At 42.8% G+C, this 22,705-nt stretch overlaps 1 protein-coding gene across 2 annotated transcripts in view; it reads left to right on the top strand.

Moving 5' to 3' along the window:
• RPS6KA5 (ribosomal protein S6 kinase A5) overlaps positions 1-20,953 on the top strand; it is a 179,614-nt gene extending 158,661 nt beyond the window's left edge. For both annotated transcript variants that reach the window (XM_039232507.1, XM_039232508.1), the window contains 5 exons: positions 2,783-2,953; positions 6,662-6,853; positions 15,762-15,921; positions 17,250-17,413; positions 18,930-20,953. In XM_039232507.1, coding sequence (XP_039088438.1) covers positions 2,783-2,953; positions 6,662-6,853; positions 15,762-15,921; positions 17,250-17,413; positions 18,930-19,169 — 927 coding nt within the window. In that variant the 3' untranslated portion in view covers positions 19,170-20,953. The remainder of the gene's footprint in view (positions 1-2,782; positions 2,954-6,661; positions 6,854-15,761; positions 15,922-17,249; positions 17,414-18,929) is intronic.
• Positions 20,954-22,705: the final 1,752 nt, after the last annotated feature.

The following is a 22,705-nucleotide window of genomic DNA, read 5'->3' as shown; positions in this document are numbered from 1 at the left end:
GCAAGCTTTTGATCGCTCTGCTCTGCTGCCTCAAGGGAGGCAGCAGCATGGCCCGGCTCGCACAGCAGGGGAGCAAGCACCCAAAACTAACACTGTCGTCTACTTGGCCTTTGGCTCTCATGGTCAGAAAAGTCAGGTCTTTGAGGGGAGGAGTTGGCAGAGCCGCTCTTTGTGCTCCCACTGCATCCACCTCCCGGGGCTACCTGACTGCAGTTGAGGTAGTGAGTCTCCAGTCCACTGGAGGTGGAGGTGCTTAGAGGGAGCCTGGATAGTCTCTTCCTGAAGGTGATTCACATAATCAGTCGAGGGATTGGTGGCTGACCTTCGACACCCCGCTCTGGGGTTTGCAGCCCCGTCCCAGCTCTTATGTTCAGGCGGGTGTCAGAGCTCAGGAACTGCATCCCTCCCGTTTTTTTATGCCACAGGTTAAATTGATCATTTGCCATTTTTTTTTTTAATTTTTTTTTTTAATGTTTTATTTATTTCTAGGAGAGAGAGAGAGAGAGAGAGAGAGAGAGAGACAGCGTGAGCAGGGGAGGGTCAGAGAGAGAGGGAGTCACAGACTCTGAAACAGGCTCCAGGCTCTGAGCTGGCAGTCAGCACAGAGCCCGACGCGGGGCTCGAACCCACGAACCGCGAGATCATGACCTAAGCGAAAGTCGGACGCTTAACCGACTAAGCCACCCAGGCGCCCCCCTTTTTTTTTTTTTTAATTACTTGATCATTTGCCATTTTTATATTGAAGAGTTGCCGAATGTAAGTTGTCTCATGATGTAATGCTGTATATACTCGTACAAATACATAATCGTTCTGCTGTCCATTTGTTGACACCTGGGATGATTTTTTTCCCGTGTTGGTGACACGGTTGCCAAGATCATCCCCAAGTGCACACAGTCTTCTCTTCAACGAACAGGCGAAATTGATTAGTGAGGGTCTTCAGCCTCTGCCTGTGCAGCATATGGTCCACTTCGTGTACGATGATCTGTATTCGTTTCCTATAACTGCTGTACCGAATTACCACAAACCTACGTGCCACCAGTTTATAACCTCACAGTCTGGAGATCAGAAGTTCAAAGTCAGTCTCACTGGTGTCACGTCTGGGGGTTGGCAGCCCAGTCCTTTCTGGATGCTCCAAGAGACAATCCATTTGCTTGCCTTTTTTAGCTTCTGGAGACTGTCCACATTCCTTGGCCCCTGACCCTCTGTATATCTCTCCAATCTCCTATTTCTGTAGACCCACCCCATACTGTTGGCTCTGATGGATAATTTAGACAGTCTTCCCATCTCAAGATCCTTAATCACATCCGCAAAGTCCCTTTACCATGTCAGTTAACATCCGCGGGTTCTGGGGACTAGGACATGGACATCTCTGAGGGCCATTATTGAACTGTCTCACGTATGTTTTCTCACTGTTATCTACATTTTATTGGTAAGGGTCCTAAAGTTATAGAGGTTAAGTAGCATCCCCGAGGTCATAAGTAAGTAGCAGAAGTGGCATTCAGATCCAGGGTTGATTCTAAAACCTATCTTTAAAAAAATTTTCTTAACGTTTATTCATTTATTTTGAAAGGAAGAGACAGAGAGCAGGGAAGGGGCAGAGAAAGAGGGAGGCAGAATCCGAAGCAGGCTCCACAGCATCAGTGCGGAGCCCCACATGGGGCTCAACCCCATGAACCATGAGATCATGACCTGAGCCGAAATCAAGAGTCAGACACTTAACTAACTGAGCCACCCAGGCGCCCCTAAAACCTATCTTTTAAACCATTTATAGGTATTACCCTTTTTTTTTTTTTTTTTTTTTTTTGGTCACTGGCATATGCTTGCAACAGACCTTCAACTTTGACCTTGTTTGTCATATGTTGAAACTCACATTAGCTTGATCTCTGATAGCCTGGAAGCAATTCTCTTATTAAAAAGGTGCACCTTTTAAAATTTGCCCAGTTTGTACAGGATAATTATGAAGCTTTTTCTTTCAGGGAGGATTTTGCTAATTCAAAAGGAAACATATTTGTTGAGTGATGGTGATTCTGTAATACTTAGCACGTGAATCTGGTGATTGGCTGTCTTTCTTTAAATGACATATTTGTGTCCGTTTGAGAGCTGATACAGTTCCTTTCCTTTTCAGTTGCTCCTGTGTTATTTTCGTTATGGACATGTATGCAAAGCATAGTAAATAAATAACTTTTTAATGTATTTAATTAAGATAATGCCATTGGTATCCAAAGTAATTATTAAAAAAAAACAAAACAGTGAGTTATGGGTATTAACAAGGAACCCTGAAACTAATCTGTGGAGCCCTAACAGGAGGTTCAAAGTGACATCATGAAACAACACCTTTTTAAAAAGATAAATTTGCCATTCATTGGGTATGTCAGGCCTCCCATGGGCAGTTGCCCATACTCTGTCGTTAATCGTCTGTCTTATTTAAAGCAGACAATTTCACATTATTATCAGCACCAGGTCACACTTTAACAAGAAAGATAGCTACGTAAACTTGATCGAGAGGGTTGGAAGGGAATTCAAATGAAAGAATTCGTCAAGGAAAGGATATATAAAGATTTCACTGCAGTACTTGAAATTTTCCATTACCAAAATAGAATTCTAAAAAAGCCGCATTATCCTTCAGTTCTTTCCTCTAAAATATTAACGGTTGCTCTTGATTATTTTTCCAAGGGATTCTCTACATGTATTGCCGATAGTTAATAGTCAAGGAATGTTTGACACATAAATGCGCTCCCCTTCATGAACATAGCCTTCCATGTTAATCTTTTTTCTTATCTAGCTTCACACATTTCTGGTGATGGAGCTTCTGAACGGGGGAGAGCTGTTTGAACGCATTAAGAAAAAGAAGCACTTCAGCGAGACCGAAGCGAGCTACATCATGCGGAAGCTCGTTTCAGCCGTAAGCCACATGCACGATGTCGGCGTGGTGCACAGAGACCTGAAGCCCGAGGTACACAGTGACGTGCTCTCTCGTGTAACTCAGCCTAGCCCCCGAGTATGTGTGGGCTTTTCTTGTTTTGTTTTTTAGGGCTTCCTGCTAAATAGATACTTGCAGATATCCTGTTTCCTGGATTGTTTTTTCTTTTCTATTTGAGTCTAAAATAAATTTCTTTCTTTTTCTTTTTCTTTTTTTTTTTGCCAGCAGATCATTTCGAGGTTATATTTGTAAGTGTGAGAGCCTTTTATGGAAGAAATACTTTATGCAACAGTTGTGGGCTAAAAATAGCTATGGAAATTTTTGTAGCAGAAAATAATATCCCTTCTATATGTGTATGGATTTTTACAGGTTTATTTTTCTTTAATGATGTATTCTGAAAGCTTGTTTTTCATTTTTGTAATCAAATTGATTAGCTCATGAATCAGAATGTATATAATTCTGTTCTAAATATTTAGCATCAAGAATTGTCTTGATCTAATTAGCTGTACCATCCTTATATGTGTGTCTTTGCTCATGGACTATATTTATAGAATTGTGTAGCAATGCAGAAGTAGCTTTTTATGTATTTCTTCTTTGAAAAGGTTAATGAAGAAGGTTCTAACTCTAGAATGACCCTTTTCAGTATCAAAAATATGAAAATCCCCCTTTTAGGAAATCATCAACATAATAATGAAAATTGAAAAACAAAACCCAATGATTTATAAAAGGACAACAGTGACTCACCCTTTACTGTATGCAAAATTATACACATGTCCTCTTTAAAATAGAACTTCATGTGTAATTACCCTGTGACAATAAAGCGTGTTCAAATATTTTTAAAATAATAATTTATTTGCAGCCTATCAAAAGACTATGTCTCTAAAAGCACCATTTTTTTGCCCTTTTAAGTATCTTGGATCATTGATAGGAAGAGGATGTTTTAAAAATGGAATTCCGTGCATCCAAATATAATCAACTGATTCTAAAGCACATGAACTTCTGTCTATGGACTTCCTCTTATTGTTATTCATATTACTAGTAATTAATCAAAAGTGAATTGTGTTTTATGGACTGGCAATTTTGGTAGCTTCCCCCCCCCCCCTTTCCTTCATCCGCGTTCTCACTTTCCTGCAGCACGCCCACTGGCAATATGGTGCTCTGTACATTGGAGATTAGCAATCTATTTTTAAATGCGAAAGCACACCACTTAAATGTTTTCTTGATAGACAAGGAACAAGCATGTAATTTTTTTAATTGAAGAGATCTGTTCCATGACTGTATAGAATTCATTTTCACATGTTTTATTCTTTGATAACCGGCCATCTGTCATCCAATGAGTCTCAAATGATGTAACTGTCCTTTCCAACAAGATTTAAATTTGCCTTCCCATCTTACCGATACGAAGATACTTCTGTAGCTTCATTCCACTTGTTACCAACCTTTTCTTTCAAATAGCCATTTGAAATGAAGAATTGTCCGATTAATTGGGACATTCTACTACAATTATAGTCCTAAATCAACATAGATTCTGGAGAAATGAAAATATCTCTGTAATAAAATAACTTTCACTTTGACTTTTAGATGACAGAGTATATTATTCCCAGGCCAAAAGTGTAATCCCTTTCCCACTGATGTCATATTTTAAGGCCTGATTATATATCTTTTGGTCAATATTAATGTGGCATTTGCTTTCGGCGTGGGCAGAATCCTGAATTCTAGGTGAGAAGCAGATAAACTTAGAAGCTGGCTGACATTCTCAGTGGGCTGCTCTGTACTTTTCAAACTGTACATCTTCTTGAGAGATGAAGACGAGTGACATCAGATTAGTTTCAGGTGGAGCTTGAGAGGAGGCTGAAAGGCCACTTCTTCCTGCGGCTCCTGCCCATGCGCACCCAGCCCCACCCGGAGAGCCGGAGCGGAGAGCGCCGCCTCTCCTTCATTTCAAGAACTGCAGTCAGGGAAGTCCTCCGCCCCTCTTCTCAGAGAATAAACTGAAGCCATTTCCAAAGACATAGCAGCCTCCTGCGGAGGGGGGCCAGCTGTGCCCCACAGTCCTCTGTACAGAGGACAGTGCTTGCGCTACAGAGGATCTCGCCAGTCATTCGCTGAAAGACTTCTCCCGGGGGCCAGCGCATGAACCCCAGCTGGGGCTCCAGTGGTGGTGAAGCCTTACGTTTAATTTTATCCACATTTTAATTCCACCACGCATTCAGAATCAAGCACTGTAGGATAGAAAACTTAAGAAAAGTTTTTTTAGGGGCGCCTGGGTGGCTTAGTCGGTTAAGCGTCCGACTTTCGCTCAGGTCATGATCTCGCGGTTCGTGGGTTCGAGCCCCACGTCGGGCTCTGTGCTGACTGCCAGCTCAGAGCCTGGAGCCTCTTTCGGTCTGTGACTCCCTCTCTCTCTGACCCTCCCCTGCTCACGCTGTCTCTCTCTCCTAGAAATAAATAAAACATAAAAAAAAAAATTTAAAAAAAAAAGTTTTTTTAATCGTTTTGCTTTTCTTCCCCCCCCCCCCCCACTTTATCCATTTTTAGCTTTTGAGTGGAGGGTGTGGAAGATGTTTTCTTCTTTGTATGAACGAAGACTTCTGCGATGTCTCTGATTTTAGCTGGAATAATGTTAACAAAGCAAATGATGTTCCAGATCTGAGGAATAATTTAATGAACTTAAAGACATAATAGGTTTCGTCAGCATGTCTGAAGACAGTATAATCAGACTGACTTCCCGTGGCTACTAGCTTGATAGACTAATAAAAGTGATGATCATGCCTCAGCACAGCTAGCATTTATTAAACATGTGAGAAACACGAAAATGCTACAGTAAAACCTTCGGGACTGAGAAGGCTTGGCAGATGAGGGATTCGGGAGAACAGTGTGGTCTGGATAACTGAGCAATAATATCCATAAGCATCCAAAAAATGTTTAAGGATTAGCTGTTTGGGAGAAAAGATTCTGAAATGTATGTCTTTACCATGTCTTCTCTTAAATTTTTTTAAATTTATTTAAGTAATCTCTGCATGCAATGTGGGGCTTGGACTCGCAACCCCAAGGTCAAGAGTCGCACACTCTTCCAACTGAGCCAGCCAGTTGGAAGCCAGAATATCTCATGTCTTCTTGAATAAGCTGTACTGGATACAGCTATTTTATTTATGACTTTATTCAGTGGACAGATATTTACGAAAGCGCCTACTATACGAGTGCACCAGGCTTGAGGAATAGAGTTATAAATAAGGTAGACGCACAGTCCCTACCCTTAGGAACTCAGGGACTGATGAGGAAGAAGACGTTGGATTAATAATGCCAACATGATAAGTGCCAGGAAGGAAAAGCAAATACGTTAGGAGAAAATAGAAAAAGCCCTAACTTCGGTTTGGTGGCACATTAGGGGGGAAATCTCTAAACAAGCAGGAAGTGCACGTGAGTCCGGTCACTGGCAAGGCTGGCAGAGGAGGTAGATGGCAAACGCTATCAGAAAAATGTAGACCAAGGCTCTGACATGCGAAGTGGTGTGGTGCAGTCGGAAAATGTTTGACAAGACTTTGGAAAACTGAAATAAAACAAAAAAGCCTAAGACAGAACAATAGTACACTGGCATCCAGCCCCCGGACCCTCCCCATCAGACCTCTCTCCGTGTCTGAATCTGGTATCAGCACAGACACAGACGAAGTTACATAAATGGTATCACCAAGTCCCAGGACAATCTCATAAGAGACTCATTTACGTGCTTGTATCTTGCAGAATTTATTGTTTACTGATGAAAATGACAATTTGGAAATCAAAGTGATCGATTTTGGGTTTGCACGCTTAAAGCCGCCTGATAACCAGCCTCTGAAGACCCCCTGCTTCACCCTGCACTATGCTGCCCCCGAGCTCTTGAATCATAACGGCTATGACGAGTCCTGTGACCTCTGGAGTCTGGGTGTCATTTTGGTGAGTTCATTTCACTAAAGATGTTAAACCTAGTCAGTCCCTGGATGGCCTCTTACCTCTCTCTCGCTGTCTCTCTCTCTTTCTCTCTCTTTCTCTCTCTCTGATGTTTTTCTTAAAGTTGTGGGGAAAATTGGCAAATTGGTGTCTTTTCTCTACAACCAATTAAAGGTCTGACCAAAGGCTATTTCCCTTTTTTGAAATTTACATTGGAGACAATGTAGGAGTTTTTATTTTGGTTTATTTTGAAATATTTAAGGTACTGTGTTTTATATGCATAAGAATTTATATAGTTTATATAGATTTTTTTTAGAGATGCAATAGTATATTTTCAAAAGATAATGCTTATTAGATATAATGTGAAAATGGCAAAGTGACTTATTTGTAGAAAAACATTAAAGCATATATTCTCTGAGGGATGCCTGGGTGGCTCAGTTGGTTAAGTGTCTGATTCCTGGTTTTGACTCAGGTCATGAGCTCATTGTTTGTGGGTTCGAGCCCCCCATCTGGCTCTGCTCTGGTGACACAGAACCTGCTTAGGGTTCTCTCTCTCTCCCTCTCTGCCCTTCCCCACTCTCTCACCTGCACACGTGCTTGCTCCCCCTCCAAAATAAATAAATAAGCTTAAATATAGATATACACACATACACATACATATATATGTGTATGTATATATATGTATATACATACACATATATATATACTGTGAGATTTTCAGACTAAAAATGTAATGAAATAAGATGATTTAGGATAAATTAACAAATTAATAGACAAAGTGGGAAATATTTGTAGTAACTTAGAGGAATCGTGGTAAGCATGCTTTTCACGAAATGTCCTGGGCTGCTCTGATCAGAAACAGAACATTAAACCAGAAGAACCTTGGCATGTGTCTTCTCAAAATAGCTTTACTTTTTCTGCATGTAACTTGGAATGCGTAATCTTAGGGAGAAATTTTCAGACAATCCAGGAAGAGTTGAGGAGCCAGTGGACTGACTCATGATTCATTGTGTGGAGGTGATGTGCGCGAGCGCCCCCTATTCTAGCTTGCCGCCGCCATGTTCTGTGTGCTTCCTGGCTTTCAGCTGCTTCTATGTACGTGTACAGCTGTTTGGGTTTTTTAGCAAATGAGCTTATATTACACATGTAGTGTGAGCCTCCAAACTTCAGTTAACCTTTTCTTTACTAATGAACAGTTAGCATTTTCCAGTTTTTCACTGATTACAAACTACACAACTGAATATTTTTTTAATAGACATGTCTGCATTTGTCTCATTATTTCCCTGGAACAGACGCCTATGAGAAGGGCATGCACATCTTTATTTTGACACCTATCCCTTGAATACCTTCTAGAAGGTTTACCAGATCATGTTCTCATCAACTGTATGTGAATACATCAAATACTATCAATTTCAATCTGAAATTATTTTCCGCTGTTGTGATTTGCATACGTTTCTTTGATGAATATTCAGTTTTGAGCATCTTTTCATGTATTTGGACACTTGTATTTTCTTTTTTGTGAATTGCTGTTCATGAGCTTTGCCCATTTTCTGTGGGGAAATTTTTCTTATTTTAAAGCTCTGTGAAGGATTTTAATCCTTTGCCATTGATAGTGGAGATGGGTTGTTGTTTTTTTTTCTGATTTTGTCATTTGTTTGAAAACTTTGTTTATAGTATCATGAGATTTTCATTTGTGTTTCAGGGTGTAAATGGAGAATTTTTTTTATTTCTATGTAGTAAGATGTCAGTCTTTTCCTTTATAATATGTTTCTTTTAATTTTTTTTAAATGTTTATTGTCGAGAGAGAGACAGACAGAGATAGCACGAGCGGGGAAGGGTCAGAGAGAGAGAGAGAGAGAGACACAGGATCTAAAGCAGACTCCAGGCTCCGAGCTGTCAGCACAGAGCCCGACACGGGGCTTGAGCTCACAGACCTTGAGATCATGACCTAAGCGGAAGTCAGACACTTAACGGACTGAGCGCCCCCCAGGCACCCCTATGACATGTGATTTTGATGTCAGATTGTCACACCACCCCTACCCCAACCCAAGATTATAAAAATATTCTCCTAAATTTTCCTCAGGATTTATATTTTATTTTTACATTTAAATCTGCACTCCATCTGGGATTTTATTTTATTCTCCTGTAGTGGCTAACCAGTCGTCCATGCAGGATGGCTCCTCTTTTATTTTTAAGCTTTATATGGCTTTTATTTCAGCAACTTTAAGTCATAAGTTATAATTTTCAAACAAAAATATTTATGCATAAGATTCTTTTCATAAAAATAAACAATGACTACTATAGATTTGAGAGTTTTAAGAGCTTAAACTGGTTACATTTTCATTAACATTCCCCCCAAAAATTTAGTCTCATTAAAAGAGAGCGCCCCAGTTTTAGTAATAATATAAAAGTACTCCTTGTGAAAGAGCCTTTACTTTAAATATAGGTCAGTTATAATCATCATGCTTCTTAAGGTTTTACAAAAAAGTCTTAGAGATGAATGCAGACGAGTGTTTTAGAGCTTCCGAATGCCACATGTATGGAAATCGCTGTGTGTAGTGGCACAGACGGAGGCCATGTGTCTCTCTAGATCTACTTCAAGTTTCTAAGACAAGCAGAGGATGAAGAACACCTTACACAGTACTACAGGCGTATAGTCACAATATCCTGACTATGGGCAGTTCTACACGACTAATAACCCAGTTTCTCCTAGAAGAAAGAAAAGAGCCCGAGAACCCTACAGATTAAAAGACACTTAGGAAACAACATTTACACTTAACTTCATTTCTGATTCAAGCCAATTCTAATTTCAGTGCTATTTATTAGGTTCAAACTCTAAGTCATCCAGATGTAATTATAATCGATATATACATGTCAATAACACAGTTGGAGAAATCTGGATATTAATTGGAGAGTGAACGATGTAAAGGAATTACTACTAATTTTTTTAGATGCGAAAATGGTGTTATTGTGCTTTTAAAGGACTTTTGTCTTTTAGAAACAAGGAAATACAGATGCAGAACAGTGTTAGCGCATGCGTTAAACTCTCAAAAAGAACCCAGAGTGCTTTGTGAACTCTTCTACATGAACAAATACGTATCTTCATAGGCTCTAGATACAAAGTCTCAGTTATTCCACTGCAAGCATAAAGCTTATCTGGAGTCTCCCAATTTGCCTTAGAAATCGATGGCCCTTGGGATGCCTGGCTGGCTCAGTCAGTTAAGCGTCCTACTTCAACTTAGGTCACAATCTCAGGTTTTGTGGGCTCGAGCCCCGCGTTGGGCTCTGTGCTGACAGCTCAGAGCCTGGAGCCTGCTTCAGATTCTGTGTCTCCTTCTCTCTCTGCCCCTCCCCGGCTCTCTCTTTCTCTTTCCCTCTCTCTCTCTCTCTCTCCTCTCTCTCAAAAATAAATATTAAAAAAATTTTTAAAGAAACATACAGCACTTTAATTAGAATAGAGCTTACACAGTGTCTTAGCTCGGTGCTGCCATAACCAGATACCATGGGTGAGGTGGCTTAAACAACAGAAATATGTTTTCTCACAGACTGGATGCTGGGAAGTCCAATACCAAGATGTGAGCAGTGCTGTTGTCTGGTGAGGGGTTTCCCCTTGAGCTTAAACAGCCACCTGCTTTCTGTATCTTCACTTTGCCTCTCCATGGCGTGTGTGCTTGGAGAGAGAACGGGAGTAGGCTCCCTGGTGTTTCTTTTTCTAAGGACACTAATCCTGTTGGATCAAGGCCCCACCCCTATGACTTCATTTAACTTTCATTACCTCCATAAAGGCCCTGTCTCTAAAGATAGGCATGTTGGGGGTGGGTCTTCAACGTATTAATTTTGCAAGCATACAAACATTCAGTCCATGACACAAAGTATTTACATAGGAAAGGATCATATGCTGCCCCACGGGAGCATATGACATGCCTGTGGGGTGGTATCTAATTCCATTGAAAATGTGATTCTTCCAAGTGTTTCATTTAGGAGACTTTATTTTTTTACTCTTAAAATTTTATTTTGGGGGTGCCTGGGTGGCTCAGTCAGTTAAGCATCCGGCTTCAGCTCAGGTCATGATCTCACAGGTCGTGGGTTCGAGCCCCACGTCGGGCTCTGTGCTGACTGCCAGCTCAGAGCCTGGAGCCTGCTTCAGATTCTGTATCTCCCTCTCTCTCTGACCTTCCCCTGCTCACGCTGTCTCTCTCTCTCTCTCAGAAATAAATAAAACATTAAAAAATATTTTGGACACTTCAGACCTAGAATAAAATCTGAGAATAATACTGTGAACATCTAACATTTTGCCACATTCCTTTTTTTTCTTTCTCTTTAATTCCCTCTTGTGTGCACATTCTCCATATGTGTGTGTGTATGTATACATACATGCATACGTAAGCATATACGTAATGCATATCTATGAACACGCACATATAGATATATATCTTTATGTATATAAATACTTGTTTGCCACACCATTTGCAAACAATTTGCAAGCACAAAACTATTTTTAACACAAGTCTATTCCTGGATAATCAACCACAATTGTAAGATCTTGACGTTAAAACGAGCCTAGCGTTTGTTTATTTCTACCTCTTCCAGAGCCAGGGGTCTTTTCTACAAGCTCCCTGATCACCAATCTCCTTGAAACACTCCTAAAGGTGGAGAATTAATTTCTCTACCCAAAAACTTGTTGCATTATTACACATCAGAAAGCAAGAAAACTGTATTTATAAAGGTTACTTTCTTATAGTCAGCTGCACTCATATATCTGTTAGGAAGTAGGGTAGGATTAAGAAGTGAAACATATTTTGGAAAACTATTTGGCAGGATCTACTGAACGCACACAGACCGAATGACCCAGCAGCTCATTCTCAGGAATAAACCCAACAGCAATTGTATTTTTATGTTCCAAAAGATGTATATACGAAAATACATAGCAGCGTGTTTCAAAAATGTCCCAAACTGGAAACAAATCAAATGTTCATCCACAGTAGACAGATATTCTAGCCTGGGTTCCCCAAAAAGGCAGAAACTGAAGCTACAGTTTGTTTCATCCTGTTCCTAAGGAGCATAATCCCAGGGATGAGGAGAGAAGCAGAGAAAGAAGGAGGGTGCACACCTAAGTTGCCACCTCTTACCAAGTGCAACTGGTCGCTTGAGTTCGTGAACAAGAACTCGAACTACACAAACTCTAAGTTTTCATGGACAGAAACATGGATTTTCTATGTGGGCCCTGCACCCACAGAATCTAAATATGGGGGACCCAGCACCAGTGGTTCAGCCAGTGGCTCAACACAGTCCTCAAGGACAGAGCCCCGACCCCATGGTGTATTGTCCTGAGCCGGCACCTTCCCTGAGGTTCTCATGCTCTAGCGGGCCATCTATCAAGCAGTCTCAATTTCCTTTCTTCTTCCAGAGAGGAAGGAAGTCATAGAGAACCCCTCCACAAGGAGGCCATTGGCTTGACTTGAAGAAGTGTTGGTGCAGTGGAGATAGGTGCCACGCACCTGTGAATGTAACCTACTCGTGCCTTCTGGACTTCCTAGGATTGGTTCTAAGTGTGCTGTGTCCATAGTACTTTGGATCGCTGCTGTGACTTTATGAATCAGTTCTGGTCATCGTATATGAGGCATTCACAGCCTACGAGGAACCAGTTGCATCCAGGAGCTGTTCTTCAGAGAGCAGTTCTCTGCCACGGAAGGCATGACCCCACGCAGAATCCTGCAGTTCTGCTCTGCAACTCTTCCCTCGCAGTTACCAGACCCTCCACACAGCATTCTTACCTTTCAAAGATACATCTAGCACAGTCGAGTCAACCAAATCCTATGGCCTAGGGTAACGGGACGGCTTGTGTTATGGCTAGGACTTGCTGCCGAGCCCTCTTGACTCTGGGCCCCGCTTGGAACTGGTAGCCTTCCAAGTCACTTGATAAACGGATTGGAGCAAGATTCTCAAGTGCAGTGTATGCTGTCACCAAAGTCCAAAGAAGCCCACGAAGTCCTGTGCCTCTTTCTTAGTGGGACAAGGTACAGCAATTTGTCTTTCAGGGGGAATGTCTCTTCGCCCCTAACCATTGGAGCTCTAACGTCTTTACCAAAGCGACAGTCCCCTGCATGTCTGTAGAGTTCATTACCCTCCCTCTGACATTCATGTGCTTATAAGGCGTTTAGGATACCTGCTGGCTCCTGCTCAGCAGGTCTCATTTAATGAAGACATCAGGACAGAGAGTCAGCATGGGATTCTTGAGAATGTCAAGATGATCAAGGTCCTAACAGACTATATTATAACAGAGCCGGAGAGTTGGCACAGCACTTGGGCAAGACAGTGAATGCTATCCTTGGTATGTAAAGACTTTCTGCTTTGATCCTTCCTATTGATAGAGATCAAGAAGAATCTATCGACCAGATCAGTAGGTGCTTATCAATGGCAGCACCATATTCACTTGTACCACATTCAGCACCGCAGCTGATCCTGCTGGTACATCTTAACCAGGGCCTCTAGTTCCCTGGGTGTGTACACTGTTCCCTGTTCTCAAGTCTTCCGCCTCAGGAATTTGCATTAGTCTCTGCTCTCCGGGGAACTCAGGCTGAGAGAGTTGGAGCTCCCAGTGATCTAGAAAGCAGACCTTTGGGAAGGGGCTTTAAAGTTGCCTGACTCACTGTTCTGATTCCCCACTTTCCATCGGGAAAATGGGGGCCCTGCTTCCTTCCAACCAGAGAAAGAGAAGAAAGGAAGAACGGAGTGAAGCTGGGTATATTACTGAGCAGGCTGCTGCTGTTACCAAGTGCAGTGGGTTGCGTGATCCTGTTACATTCATTGTATAGATGAAGACGTGGTCTAAGAGAGGTTAACTGACTTACCCAAGCTAGTAAACTAAAAAGCTAGAAAATAGAAGGTCGTAAGTAAAAAAACCATTGTTGGAAACCAGGTCTGTCTGATGCTGAAGCTCATTTTCCCTTCCTGCTGTGTATCTTCTCTCTGGAGTAACGATGGCAGATGGCGGAGGCCCTCGTTACACATCCTGGAAAGTTCCACCACAGGGTGGGTGGGCCTCTGCCGGCTCAGGAGAGAAAATGGCCCTTCTAAGGAGACCAAGTAGTTTGTGCACAGGCCGGGAAGTGGGTTGGGATGGGGGGTGGGAATATGGCGCCGCAGAGGCTGAGCCCGGGAGGGAAGGAGAGGCCGGAGCTTGAAAGGTGCTGGAGGAGTGTCGGGAAGCCAGTGCCGGAGTCTGAAGAGGGAAACTTCGGGAAAAGGTGTCGGCTGTGTGAATGTTACTGTGTCTGCATGAAGGATGAAGGAGAGAAGACTTAGGGAGGCTTCTGGTTTTCTTAGACTCTTCTGGCATTGTTCTATAGATGTTCTAGCATTTCCCTTCTTAGAACAAAGATCTTCGGCATCAAGCTGCTACAGATTAGTAACCAAGGTTTCTACTCCTCAGCATCTTCTGTTTTCAAACTCTCCATCCTCACAAGTAGAGATTTTATTCTGTCAGGCACAATTTTCTTTTTCAGAAGGTCCGAATTTGCCCGGAGCCTCATGGTCTCTGGTCACCTCAGAGATGTCAGGTTTCTTGCCCTGTCTGTCTGCGTCTCGTTTCTCCCCATCCTCCATCCTTCCGACCCCGGGGTCTGTGCGCTGCCCACCTGGTTAGATCTTCCGGTTTCCCCTTTGAGTGTTATTTGTATTATCCTGTCTGAGAACTTCCGTCTTTCCTGAGAGCTGCTTCACCATCTTGCCATCCTGAGGGTGAGCCAGCTTATCAGACACATAGGCAGAAGAGAAACATGGCATAGTCCTTCTGGAAACTTCTCGACGGGTCCACACCTCCTACTTAGGGCTGGGGGTGAAGCAGAGACTCTCTTCTTCGTGTCCCTTCCTCACTGAGTGCCGTGGTGAGCCGGCTGTTGCTGAAACCAGCACCCTCTCCTCGCTGGGGGGTGCTTCTCTGTGGTCTGCGCTGAGACACTGTGGGTTCGTTAATGCCCGCTAGCCCCCCACCATGTTGGCTCACTTTCCACCTCTGCAGGCCCTTAAGTCTTTCCGTGAGCAGAGAGAAAACCGTCCGAGAAGTTTAAGGTTGAAATCCAGTCTGTGCTGCAAAGGCCAGCCTTACTTAGCTTTCCAGTTTTTCTGTTGGCTTTTTAAAGGGCAGAAACCTTAAACATAAATTTTCAAACACATGGCTACAGTGAAAACAGGTGGCTGTAGAGAACTCATTATATTTAGCCCAACAATGAGACAAATAAAATTAAGATGGTAATTACAACCAAAATAGGAAGGCCTGAATTAAAAATGTGTAAAGTTCTTAACTGTAATGTCCTAGGGAAAGGATGTGTGGAATTAAATAGAAAAAAAAATAGCTGTTGGGGCACCTGCATGGCTCAGTGGGTTAAGGGTCCCGACTCTTGATTGATTTCGGCTGAAGTCATGATCTCATAGTCACAAGATCAAGCCCTGCGTTGGGCTCAGCACTGAGCATGGACCCTGCTTGTGATTTTCTCTCTCCCTCTCTCTCTCTAACCTCCCCCCCCCCCCCGCTCATTCTCTCTTCTTCTCTGTCTCTCTCAAAATAAATGCATAAACTAAAAACAATTGCATCAAAAAATAGTTACGGAGGCATTCTGCTACCTCTCAATTTTCTGTTAACATGAATTCTGTCTTTTCAGAAGCAGCCGGATTATTCTTGTTTTGTTTTTCTTGGTATTTAAATTTCGATATCATAAGTTATCTCACTTTATTTACCAGGCTTTGAATGTGTTTGTTGCTTCAGCAATAGAAGTCTACATAATCTTTTAAACCTAGTAATGGTAGTTAGGGTATTTGGTAAATTATGCTGATGAAGCTAGTAATAAGATTACTGGAGGAGCTTTGACAATGACTTTGGCAGACATTCTGTTTTGTTCCCTTTTTTTCTTGATAGTATACAATGTTGTCAGGGCAAGTTCCATTCCAGTCTCATGACAAAAGTTTGACATGTACCAGTGCAGTGGAAATCATGAAGAAGATTAAAAAGGGAGATTTCTCCTTTGAAGGAGAAGCCTGGAAGAATGTATCCCAAGAAGCTAAAGATTTGATCCAAGGTAAGAATCTGATGAGATTTTACATTTTGTATGATGCATAGTGAGTAAAATGGAATCATACTCATTGTGCATATATTTATTTGTTAATTAGTCATGGAGCTTATGTGTGTTCTAAAAGGTTTCCAGGTTACTCATCTGAACCTTATTTTTTCTTTTTTTGAATTTTTTTTATTTAAATGTTTATTTTTGAGAGAGAGACAGAGCGTGAGCAGGGGAGGGGCAGAGAGAGGGAGACACAGAATCTGAAGCAGGCTCCAGGCTCTGAGCTGTCAGCACAAAGTCAGACACGGGGCTGGAACTCACGAACCATGAGATCATGACCTGAGCTGAAGTCAAGCAGTTAACTGACTGAGCCCCCCAGGCTCCCTGACCTTATTTATTTTTCTTACCAGAACTGTGTCCTTTAATAGTCTTATCCACATACACTGGGTCCATAGTGTCTCCGTCTAACACCTCCTAAATGAACTGACACTATATTACTATCCTTTCCCCCAAAATATGCCTCTTCCATCCCCTTTTTGCACTGCCAAGCAGCTGGAACACCAAGACAGAAACCTGGGTGTCACCATATGTCTCGTACCTTCCTTACCTCCTGCAGCCATTCGGTGCCGCGGGTTCGGCGCCCCTCCTCACCACTTCCTTCTCCCTGTTCACACAGTCACCCTCGCTTCCTGCCCTCCACCCTCCCCTGAGATCCCACAGCATCCCTTCAGCCTGTCGCACTTCCTCGGACTTCACCTGTCCGTGAGCCATCCGCAGGGCGACCTTCTTCATATCCGGATGTGCTCATGCCTCTCTTCTGTTAAAAATTCTGCAGAGTCCCTGTTAGCTTCCGGTCAGACTCCTATATGGGGACATTTGAAATTCAAAGCCCTTCATGACCTCACCCTGCCTGCCTGTGCCTCCTGCTACCCTTACTCTGCCTTTGACTTCTTCAAATGTGCCAGCTCTCAGGTTCCTGCGTGACTACGCTGGTGCTTTGTAATCCCTGGGGCACCCCCCTCTTCATCGAGCCCACTTGCACCCACCTCCCAGGACTCCTCTTCTGGAAGCCTGCCAGGGTGCCCGCGCGGTCTGTCCAGAGCCCTTCTCCTGGGCCGCTCACGCACTGTGCATGGGGATTATGCTGTTGTGCTTGTCCCCTGATGCTGTCCTAGTTGGTTTTTGTCTGTGTGTCCCCTCATATCTCCTCTTTGGGTCTCCATCTCCACATCTCTACTGCCGTCCCGCACTTACTGACTTGTACAAGATGTTTGTACACAGGGGGTGTCTGGGTGGCTTGGCCAGTTAAGCATCATAAAATAAAAATATCTTCATTATTCCCATAGGACTTCTCACAGTCGATCCAAATAAAAGGCTTAAAATGTCAGGCTTGAGATACAATGAGTGGCTTCAAGATGGCAGTCAGCTGTCCTCAAATCCTCTGATGACTCCAGACATTCTAGGATCTTCGGGGGCTGCTGTGCAAACCTGCGTGAAAGCCACCTTCCACGTAAGGCCCTGGGCTCCACACACATAGGGCGGGTTTGAAAGGAATCATGACCTCAAAGACACACTCTGAGTGGTACATTTAAAACAATGTTCTTTTAATTTTAGGTATGTTTTTATTAATCCCTTCAGGATATAAACACACGGATTAGCAGGAATTGGGGGGCGGGGGGGACCAGAGTCCCTGCTGACCCACCAATACTCATAAGACACTTAGAATGAGTTTGTGAGCTGAGGCAGTAGTGTGATATTTGAATAGTTGGAGAATTTCGGGAGATAATGAAAACAATAGGCAATATACTGGAACTTTTCTCTCTCAAATAAGCTAAATCCTTTTCTTTAAAAGCTGTAAGTAAACATTAGGAGCTAAGGCACATGTGAAAGTCTGTTCACCTAACAACCACTTATGCATAACGTACCCTCGAGCCGTGCGGGATGTGGAGTAAGAGTGTGCGCATTTGTGCCAAGCAGATGCTAATACTTTAAGATAATTGCATAAGGAATAGGTGAGTTCCGTTCCGGAGAAATAAAATTACCTCTGAAGGGATTATCTTGAGAGAGGAAAAAGGATAGTTTCTCCTTCAGCTGCAGAAATGGATGAAAATTAATGAACTAGGGTACCATTGAGGTGTGAAGAGATTAACTGGAAGAGTTTGTAGCAGATGATCCCCACCTTCCCAGTGATATTTGACGCAAAGCTGTCAGTAGTAACCCCAGTGACACCCAAGCTGGAGACTAAGAGAAGCAGGGACAGGCTGCTGTGAGAAACCAGGCTGAGATGTGTGGAGCTAAGCCTCTCTGTGTAGATAAAGTGTCCAACGTCCACCCAGATCACCCCGACCTGGAAGTGGAGAGCAGGGGCTGTAACAGATCAGATCTGCTCTGTATTGGGATTTTATGGTCGGAATTTTATTTTATAAGTTTATTTATTTATTTTGAAAGAGAGAGAGAAATGGGGGGGGGACAGAAAGACATGAGGGGAGTGGGGAAGAGAGAGAGAGAGAGATAGAGAGAGAGAGAATCCCAAGCAGGCTCTGCTCTATCAGCACAGAGCCCATTGCGGGGCTCGAACCCACTAACCGTGAGATCATGACCTGAGCCGATGCTTAACCAACTGAGCCACCCAGGTGCCCCTGTGGTCGCATTTAAATTTCAGACACAAAGTAATGGGGGCTGGGCAGGGGGGTGGCTAGCACTTTTACTGAGAGGTAGCACTAACTTCGTCAAAAGGTTGAGGAGAATCGGGACTCCTGAGCAACCTGGCCGGTTTGGTTCACACGGAGCCCTTGAGACTCTTCCCCTGAGCTTCCCTGTCCCACCAGGAGGTTTGCAAGGAATGGTTTTAAGGACTCTGTTCCCAGTGCTCGCTTCAGCAGCACATATACTAAAAGAAAGGACTCTGTTCCCAAAACAACTTGGAGCCGTGGTTGCCGACCGAAAGTTGTCTTCTAGAAGTCGGACCTGCCAAGAAGGCGTCAGTCCCTTTGCCTTCACAGAGGCTCCCTCTCTTTCTCCCCTAGGCCTTTAACAAATACAAGCGAGAGGGCTTTTGCCTTCAGAATGTCGACAAGGCCCCTCTGGCCAAGAGGAGGAAAATGAAGAAGACCAGCACCAGCACAGAGACGCGCAGCAGCTCGAGCGAAAGCTCCCACTCCTCCTCCTCCCAGTCGCACGGGAAGACCACCCCGACGAAGACCCTGCAGCCCGGCCACCCCGCCGACGGCAGTAACCCCGAGACCCTCTCCCAGTTCTCGGACTGAAGCGCAGGCGGAGGGCGGGCCGGTCCCGAGGACGACCCACCGCACCTTCGTGCCCTCGGCCCGGGCCTGGGGTGACGTCGCGCACTTTCCCACATGTGCCCCGTTGGCCTTCGTGGAACCTGCCTCTTAGGGAATTCTGTTCGGGAAAACCCGATCGGCTGTCCGTGTCCAAAAGCACCGCACAGAGAATGTTACTGTGAATCGAGCACACGTTTTACTGTTTGGGGAACCTGGCGCGAGGCCGACAGGACTTTTCTTGAAAGAGCAGGGGCGACCGTACACCTCCTTAGGGGCGGGTCAGGTTTGAGCTGCTCGCAAAACGAGTCTCGGGTGTCCCAGATGTGCGCCCGCAGGAGTCACTCGTTCGGTGATGATGACGCCTTTTGCTTTGCCTCGTGGACATTGTGGGTCCTTAAGAGCTGGGCACCCTTTGAACGATGATTTATCAGAGAGAGAGGGCTGACGGTTTTCAAAGAAGATCGTGTAGCGAATCTTATGTGTGGCATACACTTAATTTCTTGAGAGAGGATTTTAACTTATTGTCTTTATTGTATGGTTACCTACGATGGTAACTTGTTGTTATTAATCTTTTTCTAAAAAGTAAAAAAAAAAAACAAAACAAAAAACAGTAACGTATGGTCCCATGCTCTGTATATGGGACCCATCTGACACGCATGCTAAGCGACGTATGTTTTCATTTTGCACTGCTCTTTCCTGGCAACCTGTTTTAATGGTTATTGCAGAATATTAAGGTACATGTCGCTGTTTTAAGAAATATTGCACTTTATAAAAGAATATGAATAAAGCAAACTGTTTTATAAAGTGCACCATTGAAAGCATACGTACTGCATTTTTGCCAATTTTTCCATGATCCGCTTGACATTTGTCCCCACACACTCTCCCTCCCCCTTCTACCTTGTCTCCAACCAGCGGAATGTGCATAATCATTAACCACTTAGCTACCGACGCGAAGAAAATCTGAGGGAAACTTCTATGAAACACTGTGCTTCACATCTGTACACTGTGTTGTGCTACAGCGAGGTATGGCCTCCTGGGGGCGGATATCATGTACATACTATTTTCGAATCAGGACTATGACTTGTCTTGAAATTTTTCTGTTAAATTTTAAATCCAGAGAGCATATTTTATAAACGTATGCAGAGCACTTTTATTGCTCCAAAGTTCTGAATTCCTACAGAAAACAAGTGCTATGTGATGAAGACATTTCATCGAAGGATTGCTTCATTTTCAAATACAATGAATGCATTCCCTATGCAAAAAAAAAAAAAAAAAAAAAGTGATAGGATTTGTGTGTTGTATTTTCTTTGAAAGCCATCACGGGAAATGTCAGGACTGAGAAAAGTGATCTTGGCCGTGTTTACAAGAATCATGCTTAAAAAATAATGCCCAACATGTTTATTTTATAATTTTTGTTAATGATAATCTCTTGAGCATTGGTTTGGAATTTGGGCATGATATTTATTTATTCCTTTCTTCAGATAATAGCAGCATTAATTTCAAACAGTTATGAATACTAAAATATTGCACTCTATGTAATAGTAGTATATTTATTACTAAATCAATGTATATATTAATAGCACAGGCAAAAAAATGACAAATATTAAAATATTTTCAAAATACTGTATTATTCTGCTCACATTTTTGTCCACAATGGTTATTGGAAATGACTTTTTATACTTTTCAGTGGCCCCGATGGCTATATAATTCTCATGATGAAAGTTTTATGCCCTTAGCTTTCAGTCCTTCCTGGTAATGACGGGAAATCTTACGTGAATTGTTACCACATATAGCTAATTCACAAAATGTGATTTCATCAGGCACAGAGTTATAATAACCAAGAAAATGTCCGCTTATATCTATAGTTATATTAAATAGATTTGCAAATGTCTCAGTGAGCTCTTCAGGTCATTTTTTAAACTGTGCATCCTAGTAGAAAATCCTGCTGCAATGTATAAACTAAAGGGACTTTGTTGCTAATGGAAAATGATCCAGAAAAATGGTCAGTATGTCCTAATGATTGAAGATGTAATTAACTCCTGGATGTTGCCGTTGAGGGGGTTCATTTTCATTGCCTCTTCTGTGGGACTTGACAGAAAACGAAAGGGGTAAAAAGGCAGGCAGAGTAAGAGGTGGAAGGAAGGAGAGGTTAATCTATCGCAGTGAGGCTCTCGGAATAATCTAGAATGGGCTTTTGAAAAGACCTAGGAACACTCAGATTTGTGCCTCTTTGTCAAATATCTTCATCCCCACCCTGCTTATGAATTCCAGAAAGACAGCATCTGATGCTAAGTGTGCAGTGGTTACACTGCGTGCAAGTTGTTACCGTCCAATGACCTGTATTCTAAAACTCACCAGGCTTTTACTTAGTCACATCAGAAGTAAACTCAGAAATACTTCATATGAAAATACTTCATATGAACTCAATTTTACTATTAGGAGTAAAATAGAAGTAGATCCAAGAAAAAAACCCAAATATATACATTAACTTCTCTTTATAATATTAACTTTGGAGATAAGGCCAAATCACCCCTTCCTTTTTCCCTTATTGATTTTATTGCGCGTAGTTTTCATACCATCATAGATCCTGATTCAAATATTTTCTAACTATAGGGCACCTGGGTGGCTCAGTCGGTTAAGCGTCCGACTTCGGCTCAGGTCATGATCTCACGGTTTGTGGGTTCAAGCCCCCGCGTCGGGCTCTGTGCTGACCGCTCGGAGCCTGGAGCTGCTTCAGAGCATTTCCCTCTCTCTCTGACCCTCCTCTGCTCACACTGTCTCTCTCTCTCTGTGTCAAAAATAAACTAAAAAACTTTAAAAAAAAAATATTTTCTAACTATAAATGGCTAATTGAGAGTCAAGAATAAGAAAAGGAAGGTATTAGAGGAAATAAATCTTAAAAGACCCATTTCTGGGGCGCCCGGGTGGCTTAGTCGGTTAAGCGTCCGACTTTCGTTCAGGTTGTGATCTCACGGTTCGTGGGTTCGAGCCCCGCGTCGGGTTCTGTGCTGACTGCCTGCTCAGAGCCTGGAGCCTGTTTCAGAGTCTGTGACTCCCTCTCTCTCTGACCCTCCCCTGCTCATGTTGTCTCTCTCTCTCTCTCTCCTAGAAATAAATAAAAAACGTTAAAAAAATTTTTTTTAAAAGTTAAAAAAAAAAAAAGAGACCCATTTCTTCTCATAACTATGTCAGATCCTATGGCTGACTGAGTTAAATTAGCTATTTTGAAATTCATTAATTCTTCCAAACCTCTATAAAATAATAATCAATCACTGGAACAAAAATCAAGCCTCCTGACTTAATTTCATACATGCTTGTTTGTGTTAGAGTTGCAGATTCATCTACCCGTGAAAGCTGCTTTTTTATTTTTTTACATTGCTACCGATTTCTTTTTTAAAAAACGATGTACAGGCCTACATTGAAAATGTAAGGTAAGTTTGGGATGTGTGGGTGGCTCAGTTGGTTGAGCATCTGACTTCGGCTCAGGCCATGATCTCAGGTTCATGGGTTCGAGCCCT

Source organism: Hyaena hyaena, unplaced genomic scaffold (genome assembly GCF_003009895.1).
Source record: "Hyaena hyaena isolate Hyena2069 unplaced genomic scaffold, ASM300989v1 scaffold_67, whole genome shotgun sequence".
NCBI lineage: Eukaryota > Metazoa > Chordata > Mammalia > Carnivora > Hyaenidae > Hyaena > Hyaena hyaena.
The sequence above is the reverse complement of the archived record's forward strand: the minus strand, read 5'-3'. Positions and strand labels throughout refer to the sequence as shown.